We start from the raw sequence: 13,900 nt of genomic DNA on the forward strand, positions 1-13,900 counted from the left end.
TAGGTTAGCTCGCTTTGCCATCCATTCGGATGGTGAGTATACTTGGTTTGTTCACCCTCCAATCATTATGTATGATCTTTTGGAGGAGGATTGTCTCCATTGTAATTGTTAGCCTGTTGGCTTCTGAATGGAATACAAAATGCTGTCTTAAAAAAGAAAAAAGAAAAAAAGAAAAACCTCATCACAATTATGGTGATCAACGATTCATTAAGCAGGGAGCAGGCAAGCTATGCAATATGCATGAACTTAAAAATAATAAAGTGGCAGACTAGATGAACTGGATTGCTCCCCAAACAGAGAGAACACGAGCACAATTTCCATTAATTATAAATAGAAGTGTTGCCATGTGATTTTAGTTATTTAGTACGTCCTGTTGATTTACTAGTTTTTATTGGAGTATAAATGTATTTGCTGTGGTAGTTTCATTATAACAAAGTGTAGGATCTAATGTAAACCTTTGGATCATATTCCAATTGGTATTTAGATTAGATTAGATTAGAATGAGTCATAGCTCATGACATGTGCAAGCATCTTACATGATGACTTAGAAATGAATGGTTGTGATGGATTTGTAATGGTGTGAGAGAGTAAAGTTGTTTCTTACTCCTCCAACGTTATATCATGCCTGTTGAGTTCTTTGCTTAGTGAACAAGTTGAATATACTGAAATCTTGAAGAAAGCTCTGCTCTCTGTGTGTGTGTGCATTTTACTGTTCCATTGAATCTACCAGAAAATCAAACGCTAATATGGCCTCAGAGCCAGGTTGGATCTCAATCTGGGCGTGAATCTGTGACAAGGGTTGCAGCTAAGGAACTCGACAGAGAATCGAGTTTGCTGTGATTGAAGAACAATCTGAAAATCACTGGGTAACTCGATAACAAGTCTAATATGGCTGGATCGAGTGGTGCTGATCTTCGAGCACCGATTTTCAATGGGGAAAACTTTGATTTCTGGCAGATAAAGATGAAGACTATTTTCAGATCTCACGATCTATGGGATATGGTTGAAACGGGGTATAATCCTCCGGTGAAGAAAGAAGACGAAGAACTCACTGCCGCTGAGCTAAAGCAGCTGAAGGAGAACATGATCAAGGATGCTAAGGCTCTCGGGATTATTCAAGGTTCTGTGTCCGATGAAATTTTCCCACGAATCGCTATTCTTGAAACAGCAAAAGAAGCCTGGGATATACTGAAGCAAGAGTTTATTGGAGATAAACAGGTGAGATCTGTGAAACTTCAAAGCTTAAGACGTGATTTTGAATATACTCGAATGGGTGAACATGAGTTATTTTCTGTGTATCTTGTGCGTTTGTTTGATCTCATTACGCAAATGAAAAGTTATGGTGAGAGTATTGGAAATCAAAGAATAGTGCAGAAATTATTGATTAGTCTTCCTAGATCCTATGATAGTATTGTAGCTGTGATTGAGAATACACGGGATTTGGAGACAGTTGATGTGCAGGATGTAGTTGCCACTCTAAAAGGGTTTGAGCAAAGAATTGAGAGACACTCTGAAAATAGTACGGAAAAAGCCTTTGCTAGTTTAAGTATAGCTCCCAGGAAGAACAATTACAATGGCAATCAAAGTTTTAAACCCACAAAGAACTGGCAGACAAAGAGTAAGAAATGGGATAACAAATCTGTGCATCATCAAGGAAAATTTACTGGATCTTCTGATAATGTCAAGAATGCTTGTAAGTACTGTGATAAACTTCATTTTGGAGAGTGTTGGTTCAAGGGAAAACCAAGGTGCCATAACTGTGATAAGCCAGGGCATTTTGTTAAGGATTGCAGGTCAAAGAAGGTTACTCAACAGGCCAATTATGTCAAACAAGTGGAGAACAATCCAACCATGTTCTATGTGTGTATGGCTGCTGCAGTAAAGAAGGGAGAAGATGTTTGGTATGTTGATAGTGGCTGCAGTAATCACATGACAGGAAGAGAAGATTTACTGGAGAACATTGATAGAAGTGTTACTGCCAAAGTTGAGATGGGCACAGGGGAGTTGGTTAATGTAGTTGGAAAATGAGAGTTAATGGTTGCAACTAAGCAAGGCAAACGGTACATCAAGGAGATCATGTTAGTACTTGGTTTAAAGGAGAATCTATTGAGCGTGGGACAAATGATGGAGCATGGATATTATCTTGTGTTTGGGGGAATTGAAGTCAGAATTTATGAAGACTTTACATGCTCTAATCTAGTTGTTAAAATTCCTATGAAGGGCAATCGAAGCTTTCCTTTGAAGTTGCAACCAGGAATACAAATGGCTATGAGGGCAGATGTTAAACAAGCAGCTGAGATATGGCATAGAAGACTCGGGCATCTAAATATGAAAGCTCTCATGCAACTTCAAGAGCAGGACATGGTGACTGGTTTACCTGAGCTCAGAATGAATTCCACAGTATGTGAGGGATGTGCTATTGGAAAGCATTCTAGAGATGCTTTTCCTAAAGAAACAAATTGGAAAGCTGCACTACCATTGGAGTTAATACATACTGATATATGTGGACCAATGCAAACACTTACCAAAGCTGGAAACAAGTATTTCATCACTTTCACAGACGATTGTACCAGAATGGGATGGGTCTATTTTCTGAGAAACAAGTCTGAAGCATTTGGCATATTTAAAAGGTTCAAGGCAACTGTTGAATTACAAAGTGGATTCAAAGTGAAGAAATTAAGGAGTGACAGGGGAGGGGAGTATACTTCTCTGGAATTTTCTCAGTATTGTGAAGATCTTGGTCTAGAAAGACAACTCACAGTGGCATATTCTCCTCAACAGAATGGTGTTGCTGAGAGAAGAAATAGGACCATTGTAGAAATGGCTAAATGCATGATGTTGGAGAAAGGGATTCCATTTGAATTTTGGGCAGAAGCAGTTAACACTGCAGTCTACATTCTCAATAGATGTCCTACCAAGGTGTTGCATAAGAATACTCCATTTGAAGCTTACAGTGGAAGAAAGCCAGGAGTAAAACACTTAAAAGTGTTTGGATCCTTATGTTATGCACAGGTTCCATCACAGATAAGGCAGAAACTGGATGCAACAAGTGTAATGTGCATATTCCTTGGCTATGGAACGTGTGAAAAGGGTTACATGTTGTTCAATCCTAAAACTAACAAGGTTGTTATTTCTAGAGATGTAATCTTTGATGAGAACTCTTGTTGGGATTGGAAATCTGGTAATAAGAAGACTATGTTCATCTCAGTTCCAAGTGATGTTGATGGAAGCAAAGAGAATGAGGCTGAAGCTGTTGAAGATGATGCAGTATTTGAATGCACAGAATTATTACAGGAACAACATGAGCAAGTTATTGCTTCTTCTTCAAGACAAGAAGAGCAAATGGATCATACCAATTCACAAATGTATGATCATACTCCATTAAGGTTCAGAAGCTTAAATGAAGTTTATGAAAGGTGCAATTTCTGTGTGATTGAACCTGAATGTTTTGAAGAAGCATCAGGAGATGAGGCCTGGAGAAAAGCTATGTTCACAGAGATTGAGATGATCGAAAAGAATGACACATGGGAGTTGGTCAAAAGGCCATTTGATAAACCTGTAATTGGTGTAAAATGGGTTTACAAAACAAAACTTAATCTGGATGGTTCAGTGCAGAAGAACAAGGCACGGCTAGTGGCTAAGGGTTATTCTCAAAAGCCCGGAGTGGACTTCAACGAGACCTTTGCACCTGTGGCAAGGCTTGACACCATTAGAACTCTAATTGCATTGGCAGCCCAAAAGGAATGGAAGTTGTTTCAATTGGATGTTAAGTCTGCATTCCTAAATGGTACACTGCATGAGGAAGTATATGTGGATCAACCACAGGGATTTGAAGTTCAAGGACAAGAAGATAAGGTCTACAAGTTGAAAAAGGCTTTATACGGTCTGAAACAAGCTCCCAGAGCTTGGTATGATGAGATAGACAATTATTTCAATCGATCTGGTTTTGAGAAAAGTCAAAGTGAAGCTACTTTGTATACAAAGTTCAGTGATGCAGGTGTGCTTATTGTATCTCTGTATGTAGATGACATTATCTACACAGGGAACTCTGATGAAATGATTCAAGAATTTAAGAAGGATATGATGAAGCAATATGAGATGTCAGATCTGGGATCGTTACATCACTTCCTTGGTCTGGGCATAATTCAAACAGATAAGAGTATATTTATTCATCAGAAGAAATATGCCAAGTCACTACTTGAGAAATTTGGATTGAAAGAGTGTAAAGCAGTAAAAACACCACTTGCAGTTGATGACAAGTTATCTAAGGAAGATGGAAGTGAGGATGCTGATGAAAGTTTGTACAGGACAGTGGTTGGTAGTCTGTTATACCTGACAGCTACTAGACCTGATCTAATGTATGCATCATGTTTGCTGGCAAGGTTCATGCACAAACCTACTAGGAAACACATGGGGACAGCTAAAAGAGTCTTGAGATATGTGCAAGGCACATTGGATTTTGGAATCGAATATGTGAAAGGAAAAACTGCTGTGTTGATAGGCTACTGTGATAGTGATTGGGCAGGAAGCTTGGATGACATGAAGAGCACCTCAGGCTATGCATTTAGTTTAGGTTCAGGAGTGTTTTCTTGGGCTTCTGTTAAACAATGCAGTGTGGCTTTATCTACTGCAGAGGCCGAGTATGTAAGTGCTGCAGAGGCTACAACACAAGCAATGTGGTTGAGGTTTGTTTTATCTGATTTTGGAGAAGAGCAAGTGGAGGCTACACCTTTGTTGTGTGACAACACTTCTGCCATAGCCATGTCTAAGAATCCAGTGTTTCATCATAAAACCAGGCATATTAATCGGAGGTATCATTTCATAAGAGATGCCATTCAAGACGGGACAATTGAACTGCATTATTGCAGTACAGAGGAGCAATTGGCAGACATCTTTACCAAGGCTCTTCCTAAGGATCGATTCGAATACTTGAGAACTGCTCTTGGTGTGAAATCAGCAAAACATTTAGAAGGGAGTATTGGAGTATAAATGTATTTGCTGTGGTAGTTTCATTATAACAAAGTGTAGGATCTAATGTAAACCTTTGGATCATATTCCAATTGGTATTTAGATTAGATTAGATTAGATTAGAATGAGTCATAGCTCATGACATGTGCAAGCATCTTACATGATGACTTAGAAATGAATGGTTGTGATGGATTTGTAATGGTGTGAGAGAGTAAAGTTGTTTCTTACTCCTCCAACGTTATATCATGCCTGTTGAGTTCTTTGCTTAGTGAACAAGTTGAATATACTGAAATCTTGAAGAAAGCTCTGCTCTCTGTGTGTGTGTGCATTTTACTGTTCCATTGAATCTACCAGAAAATCAAACGCTAATAGTTTTTACCTGCAATAGTCAGCGCGAGCATTGCAATTGTAATTTGTGCCATCCTTCTTTTTGATCCAGAGAGAAGTTAATTTAGTTGAATCTACATTTCGTTCTACTGATTTACCTTCTTCTACTGTTCCGCAGCATGCCCGCATCTGCATAATCTACAGAGAAGACTCCAGGGGGAACAAAGAGAATCTCTCAAACCTTCTCCCATACAAGATGGTTTTGATTTGAAATTGATATCTCAGCAATGTCTCCCCATCCCTAGCATCTGAGTCTTCCATACCATATTATATTTTGAACAATGCTGATAAAATAAACAAGGGCACGAGTGGATTAAAACCGTTTCCTCATATCCACGAAAGGCGATACGTATTCTTTAGCGCCTTCCCCCATGTATATATTTATACATATTCTTTTTGTCTCTTCTATTTCATGCAGCAGAAATAACAGTGTGTTACGCGTCTGCACGTGTAAAAAAATATGTTTCAGTGTTATTTGCGCTGTAATCCAAGATATTAGATCTATAAATACGGCTGAGGTGAAGTTTCGTGTGGATAATTAATTAATTTATATTAAGATGTCATTATTAACTACTTGCCACAGAAAACTTCCTAGAGCGTCGATGTGAAGTTCCTGCAATCTGCCTATCTGGTTGTGTCTGTATGCACCAACTAGCCAAAGAACCCCACAACTTGGGCAAATTTTATTCACATTTCACCAACAAGCAATTTAAATAAGTTCTACGTTCAACCAAGAATACATGCAAGAAAAACTTTGACTGATGAAAAAATCACGTGGATTTTATGGATTTCAAAATGATTGTATTTCAAGAAGGAAGCAACTTCTTATCTTGACACCTCTTTTTAATTAGTCACTATTATTTTTCTTGAAACGTTTTTTAAGTTTCTATTTTGTTAATAACAAAAACGTTTAGAGGCAGGAAAAAAACTTACATGATGCACTGACACCAAAGTTTTGGTGTCCCAAATTATCATGCGACGACGCTATTTGAAAAAGTTCAAATACAAGGTGATACTTGATATGTTTGCTTGCATCGGTGTCTCTATTTTCATGTAAGCCTCTCTTGAGATGCTGAGCTAGCATGCCAAATTATCCTGTTGTCCCTCTAACTTAAAGACAGCTAGGATACGCTTGGTGCTTAAATTATGTGAGATGAATAATAGCATTAGTTAACTGTTTAATTATTAATTATTATCTCCCTTGAGACAAGTTTGGAATCTTGACAGCCTTGAAACTTCATATAATTTGCTTAAAGAAATCCCATATGATCTCAATCGAAATCTCGAAATCTCCTAAAACTTTACCTCTCTCATAAGCGAAATGAAAGAACATAATTGACTTAATTGTAGTTACGAGAGCTTTTGTTGCAGGGGATAATGATAGCATTAGTTAACTAAGCTTTCGATAGACCTACAGTTAATTATTTTCATCTTTTAATTGGACTAAAAGGACGTTCTTTTGCAAATTAATTTTACTACATTGATACCATGCACAGCACCATAATTGAAAATTTGAGAAGGCAAACCGAAGATTAATGTTAATTTTAGAGCTTGCATGAACTCATGATCCAAAAAATAATGCTTTTCAAGAGAGAACAAGAGCAGTGGAAATTTAAGCAAAAGAGTATCATTTTGTATTAGAAATGACAATACATGTATATTTCATTCATGTACAAAGATCTAGCTTCTAGGACAACAAAAATCTGGATATTCATGATATAGTGCGGCAAAAGTTTTACAATTAGTTGCTGAGAGTATTAAGAAGGGAAACTCTATTTTTGATTAATCGCCTGAACAGACCTTCGAGTCCTTCTTCAAGATCCTGACTGCAAAGTTCCAATTGTTGCAGCTCGCTTTGCACATTCTCACTGTCGACCATGTTGTCAGATTTGCTTGCCTCTTGACATGAAAGGGAGTTCAGTGCAGCATCTACATCAGCAAACTCATTTAAATCGGCTTTATCTTCTTCATCACAAGCAACCTTTTTGGTAAGCATAAGCTTTGAAACGAAAGACCAGCCACTCATCTTTGATTGTGACTTTGCTCCGGAGATGAAGGACAAAAGGGACTCAAACACTGTGAGAGTGACTGCTTCAACCTCTCTCAACGCACCAATTAAAGCCACGGCTACATTGTCTTTGTTCGTGGAAGAGAAGGTGCCTTTCTTCTGAGAACTCCTCAAAGTCCCCAGGGCCTTGCAGATAGCCTTCTTGACCACCTTCCTTGAGGCTGAGTATTTCCTAACCTCGTTAGTGAACCCACTTATGCCTCCCCTTCTTCTGCGCATGATCGATTGAATTTCACGTACACATTCCTTTGTGTGTATCAAGGCATCTTTGGCTGCTGTACACACATCCAAGAGCCTTAGAGAACCATCCAAAAGCTCATCCACCCATTTCTCATTTCGCTCCCGGACAAAAGCTTCTTGGGTGAGGGGCAACTGAAACAACTCATTCACACAGTTGTGCAAATCCAAAAGGCTACTCAATCTGTGGCTTATCGATGATGATGAAAACGAAGAGGAGACATCAGAAGCTGCTATTCTCAACAAATGATCTTCACATTGTTGAAATAGTGGGTGTGGTTTTGAAGGCAAGCTGATCGAACGAATATGGTAGTTGGATTTAGAGTTTAAAGATGAGGCTGAAGCCATTTTTTTTTTCCTTTGCTAGCAAGAGAGAGAGAGAGAGATGGCCTTGAAAGCTTGAAGTTCAGTTTAGCAGTTTGAAATTTGGTTATGCTTTCCTTCGACACCTACTATACATATATAATGGGGCATGCAAAGACTCAAAAGGGTAGGGAGACATAAAGCATCTTATCCTATCACATATCAATGAGCTATAGCTTGATTTCGATTTCGATCTAAGACACTATCAGCGGTGTTCATGCAATGTTCCCCAACACCAACACAAGCTCCAACTCATTACCCAATTAATTTAACTCGATCATAACTCATATCTCCAAGTCATTAGCCAGTGAGATTTGCTTCATGTGCAAAACTAGTAGTTAGTGATGGGGCTGCACGAGGGGCCATGGTTTAAATATTCATGCAAAATTCAAACTTGCATTGTGTAATGTGAATTATTTAGAGAGGAACGCAAAGATAAAGCCTCTCAGTTAGGCATGCCTACCTCTCCAGAAGACAAAAGGAGCCCGCTTCATGCTTGTGCACACGTGAATACCTTTTGGAGCCGGCCCACTGTACACATTTACGCCATTGATTACGATTACCTGTCAATCCTCATCATCACATGTAGTTTCTTGGTTATACAGCAATGCTTGTTTTATCTTTTCCTGCTCCAAAATTTTTAATATTTCATGCATTGCTTATGGGGTCAAGTTAAAATTTCACTTTTTGATGAATGGGTTATGATAGATATTTTGTAAATAAGACAAATGACTGCTTTTTGTAATCAACTTGATAAATGGATTGCCGAAGAGAAGTTCTAAATTTTGGGTGTACTTTTGCACTCACTCTTTTAGACTTTGCCTGTTAAACATAACCATAGTTAACTCTTTTATTATTTTGCCCTCCCTGAGTTAAGAAAATTAGAAAGGGTATAATAATTAAACCCAGAAGCATGTTAGAGTATATACTCAAGTCATTAGGATTATGACATCTGTCAATTTGTGAAAGGCTAGATTACAAGAGTTGGTTAGTTAATTAGTCGAAGTTGTATGGCGTTAGAAGATAAGGAAAAGATTGTAACATAATCTTACACTAGATATATGAGTGATTGTATTGATCTGATTCATTAAGGAAAATATATGCAAAGATTTCTTTCTTTCTCTCTCTCTCTCTCTCTCTCTCTCTCTCTCTCTCTCTCTCTCTCTATCTTCTTCTTTGATCTTCTTCTTCATAATTCTCTCTAATCTTCTCTGTTCTATATTGAGCTTTGCAGTACTATGGTTAACATGGTATCAATCGCCCGAATAGGTTAGACAGCTTCTTCGATTTTGGTTTTCTGTGCTTCTGCTTCATCTCTCATCTCTCTGTGATTTTCTAAGCGTTTCTCTTCCTTCCTCAGTTCTTCACCTCAGTTGGGTGGTTCTTGCACACCAAGTGTTTGGTTTTATTCCTCAGAGAAAATTCTTCACAATGGTTACTGCTTCTTAATTGCAAATCTTACAATCTCCGATCACTGGGTTGATTTCTTCTGTATCATCCTCTGTGTCGGTTAAGTTGGATGATTCCAACTATCTTCAATGGCATTTTCAGATGCAATTGTTGCTTGAAGGTTATGGGATCATGGGCTTTGTTGATGGATTGACTTGCTGCCAGCCTCAATTTTTGTCTATTTCTTCCAGTGATTTTGAAGTTTCATCAATGGGTATTGGTTCAAGAATTGAGTCGGATGATTACAAAGTGTGGAAGATGCATGACAGGGCTCTTATGCAGCTTATTACTACAACCTTATCGTCTGTTGCCATTTCTTGTGCAATTGGGAGTACTAGTGCTAGAGATTTATGGGTTTGTCTTCAAGAACGTTTTTCCATGGTTAGCAAGACTTCAATCTTTCAACTTAAGTCTGATCTTCAGACTATCAAGAAAGGGGCAGATTCTATCATTCAATATCTTCAACAGATTAAAGAAGCAAATGACTATCTTGTGGTTGCATGGGTTAATTTTGAAGATGAGGACATTGTTATCTTAGTTTTGAATGGTTTGCCTACACAGTATAACACATTTCGAAATGTAATTCGTGGCAGAGAGAATGTGATTCCTCTTAAAGAATTTCGTGCGCAGTTACTTGTAGAAGAAGCAATTCTTGAAAGTAGTCAAAGTCTACCATTTTCTACTGCCTTGTTTGCAAAGAATCAAGGTTGTCATTATGGAGCTTTATCTTATGAGTCTCAAGGAGTTTTTCATTCTAGGTTTCAAACTTTAAATGGTTTCAATGGTAACTCTGGCCAATCTCATTTCTTTAATGGAGGTCACAAGTCTAAATACAAAGGTAAAGGTAAAGCTGGAAACTTTCAAGGCCAGAAATATTATAATAATCAGGGGCAAAGGTATTTCAGTCCTAAACCTGTTGTTCATGATTTTACTCCTGGAATTCTTGGTAATCCTTATCAGCTTCCTAATGGTCTATCTTCGTCCATAGTCATCTATCAGTTATGTTCTTAACAAGGTCACAGTGCTGCTACCTGTGTTTACAAAAATATTGACTCATATGAGTCTTTTGAGAACTGTCAGATCTGTGATTGAAGTAATCATATTGCAAAACTTGCTTTTATAGGAATAAGAACCAATCTCATCCCTCACAAATGACTGTTATGCAAGCTACCTTTCCTGAATATATGCAGCCTTTGTATATGCCCTTTATGATGAATGCTTCTAATATGCCTTCTATGATGCATATGGTCTCCCCTAATATCTCCTATTCGATTGGTGCACCAAATCTCAACTCTTTTGCACATATGGCTAGTTCTCAGGCATATGCCCCTACTCATATGAATGCTTCTACTTCTTATGCTCCTACCATGTCCAATTTTGTCTCCCCACAAGTTTGGTTGACAGATTCTAGTGCAACCAATCACATGACAAATGATCTAAGCAATTTGTCTCTGGCCTATCTATATCCACATAATGAGACTATTTAAACTACGAATGAGGAAGGTTTGCAAGTTTCTCATATTGGGAATTCACTAGTTCGACCATCTTCACAGTTTCTCAAATTGAATTATGTTCTTTACATTCCCAAATTGTCTCATAATTTGTTATCAGTTCATAGAATATGTCTTGACAACAATTGTTGGTTAATATTCGATGCTTATTGTTTTTGGATTCAGGACAAAATCACAAGGAGAATCTTGTATAAAGGGTTATGCAACAATGGATTGTATCCAATTCCTTCCTTTCCTGGCTTATCATCAGGTTCTCCACCTCACCTACAAGCTAATCAAGCTATTACTTTTCTTGGACATACTGTGAATTCAACCTTATGGCATTGTAGACTAGGTCACCTTTTGAATCCCATAGTCTTTCTTATACTTAGAAAGTCTAAAGTTACTGTTAAACCAGATGTGTCACCTATTGTTTGTCAGAGTTGTTTAGAAGGCAAATTTAGTAAACTTCCTTTTTCTTCTACTTCTGCAAAATCTGTAATACCCTTTGAGGTTGTGCATAGTGATTTGTGGGGACCTACACCTAGTGTATCTGTATATGGTTTCAAATACTATGTTCTCTTTGTTGATGAGTGTACCATATTTTGTTGGCTCTTTCCTTTAATCAATAAATCTGATCTTTGTTATGTGTTTATTAAATTCTACCACTTTGTCTTTACTTAATTCTTAAGAAGAATTATGGCTGAGAGAAAGCATAAACATGTAGTTCAAACAACAATTACACTATTACAAAATGCACATTTACCTTTTAAGTTTTGGACCTTTGCCTGCCAAACAACCATTTATTTGACGAATGCCATATTCCATTCTTCAAAATCAATCACCTTTTTAGCTATTATGCTCTGCTATTCCTGAAATTTAGCACCTAAGGGTTTTTGGTTGTGCTTGCTTTCCATTTTTAAAACCTTATAACAGTAACAAATTACAGCCTAAGTCTGCCAAATGTATCTTTTTGGGATATGCTTCCAACTATAAAGGTTATATATGTTTTGAACTCAATCTTGGGAAGCTACACATATCAAGACATGTCATTTTCAATGAACTTGACTTTCCCTACAGTGTTTTGAGTTCAAAGTTATAGTGTTCACAGTCCTAATGCTTAAGCCCTGATAGTAATGCACCAATACTACCTGTTGTGATTCCTACCTTGCAAAATGTGCTAGTTTCTCCATCATCAGTTTCTTCTTTAGTACATGAACCTGATCCATTATCCTCTCAATCTTCCCCAACACAATCCCCTCCATAATATGTATCCCCTCAGCCATCATTACCACCCCAGTCCATTGTTGCACAAGATTCTCTAGCTCTTGTGATTCCTGAGTATAGTTATGAAAATCTTCAAGTGGTGCTTAACATACCACCATTGAATTTACATCCCATGCAAACTTGATCCATTAGTGGAATTGTGAAGAAAAATGTTCTCTTTGCTTCTGCAAACATCTCCACAGTGGTTGATTTGACTGCCACTAAACCTGCCACATATAAATCTGCATTGAAGGTTCCAGTGTGGTTCAATGCTATGAAGGAGGAGCTTAATGCACTTTATTCACAGAAAACATGGAGTTTGGTTGATCTTCCACCTCACAAGAATTTAGTTGGGTGTAAATAGATCTTTAAAGTCAAGAAAAATGTTGATGGGAGTATTGCTAGACACGAGACTCGTTTGGTTGCCAAATGATTTAGTCAAGAAGAAGGTTTGAACTATGGTGAGACATGTAGTCCGGTTGTTAAAGATCTTGGTGCTCTACATTTCTTCTTGGGTATTCAGATTTCCAGAACTGCTCAAGGGCTATTTTTGTCTCAAGAAAAGTATATTGTTAACTTGTTGAAGAAAACTAAAATGATAGATGCCAAACCTGCAGCCACACCATGTTTACCCTATAGTAGACTTCTCAAAGATGATGGCTTGCCGTTCATTAATCCTGCTCTATATCGGAGTGTGGTTGGAGCTTTACAATATCTTGTGTTCACTCGACCTGATATTGCAATCTCTGTGCATCATGTTAGTCAGTTTATGGAAGCTCCAATGATATCTCATTTCACTACAATTAAAAGTATTTTGAGGTATCTCAAAGGGTCTTTGTCTCAAGGAATTACTTATAGTAAAGGAGAGTTATTTCTCAAAGCCTTTAGTGATGCTGACTGGGTAGGGATCCAAATGATAGGCACTCCACTACAGGCTTGGTTGTTTTTCTTGGCAAGAATCACATCTCTTGGTCATCAAAGAAGCATCAAACTGTCTCTTGTTCATCTACTGAAGCTGAATATAGAGCCTTGTCTTCAACAGTTGCTGAATAGGAGTGGATTCAACAGTTGCTTACATTTTTACAGGTCAAAGTTTATGGTTCTCCAGTTCTGTTTTGTGATAATATGTCTGTTATAGCACTATCTTTTAATCCAGTGAACCATCAGCGGATAAACACATTGAAGTGGATGTTCACTTCGTGAGAGAAAAGGTTGCAAGCAAGAAGCTACTGGTACAATTTGTTTCTTCTTTATAATAGTTTGCAGATATCTTAACTAAAGGACTCAGTGCACCTCTCTTCAGTACACATTGCAGCAACATCATGCTTGGTTCATCCAAACCTAAGCTTGAAGGGGGATGTTAGAGTATATACTCTAGTCATTAGGATTATGACATCTGTCAATGTGTGAAAGGTTAGATTACAAGAGTTGGTTAGTTAGTTAGTCCAAGTTATATGGAGTCAAAAGATAAGGATAAAATTGAAGCAGAATCTTACACTAGATATATGTGTGATTGTATTGATTTGATTCATTAAGGAAAATATATGCAAAGATTTATCTCTCTCTCCCTGCCTTCTTCTTCGATCTTCTTCTTCATAATTCTCTCTAATCTTCTCTGTTCTATATTGAGCTTTGCAGTACTATGGTTAACAAAGCACAGTGCTTCGCAAAT

The 13,900-nt window shown here is 37.7% G+C and overlaps 1 protein-coding gene across 1 annotated transcript; it reads right to left on the reverse strand.

Annotated features, from left to right (window-relative positions):
- Positions 1-6,966: 6,966 nt before the first annotated feature.
- LOC126624038 (uncharacterized) lies at positions 6,967-8,075 on the reverse strand. Its single transcript, XM_050293033.1, has one exon. The coding sequence runs from the start codon at positions 8,006-8,008 to the stop codon at positions 7,097-7,099; it is 912 nt and encodes a 303-aa protein (XP_050148990.1). The 5' UTR covers positions 8,009-8,075; the 3' UTR covers positions 6,967-7,096.
- Positions 8,076-13,900: the final 5,825 nt, after the last annotated feature.

The sequence above is a fragment of the Malus sylvestris genome, chromosome 5 (assembly GCF_916048215.2).
Source record: "Malus sylvestris chromosome 5, drMalSylv7.2, whole genome shotgun sequence".
Lineage (NCBI taxonomy): Eukaryota > Viridiplantae > Streptophyta > Magnoliopsida > Rosales > Rosaceae > Malus > Malus sylvestris.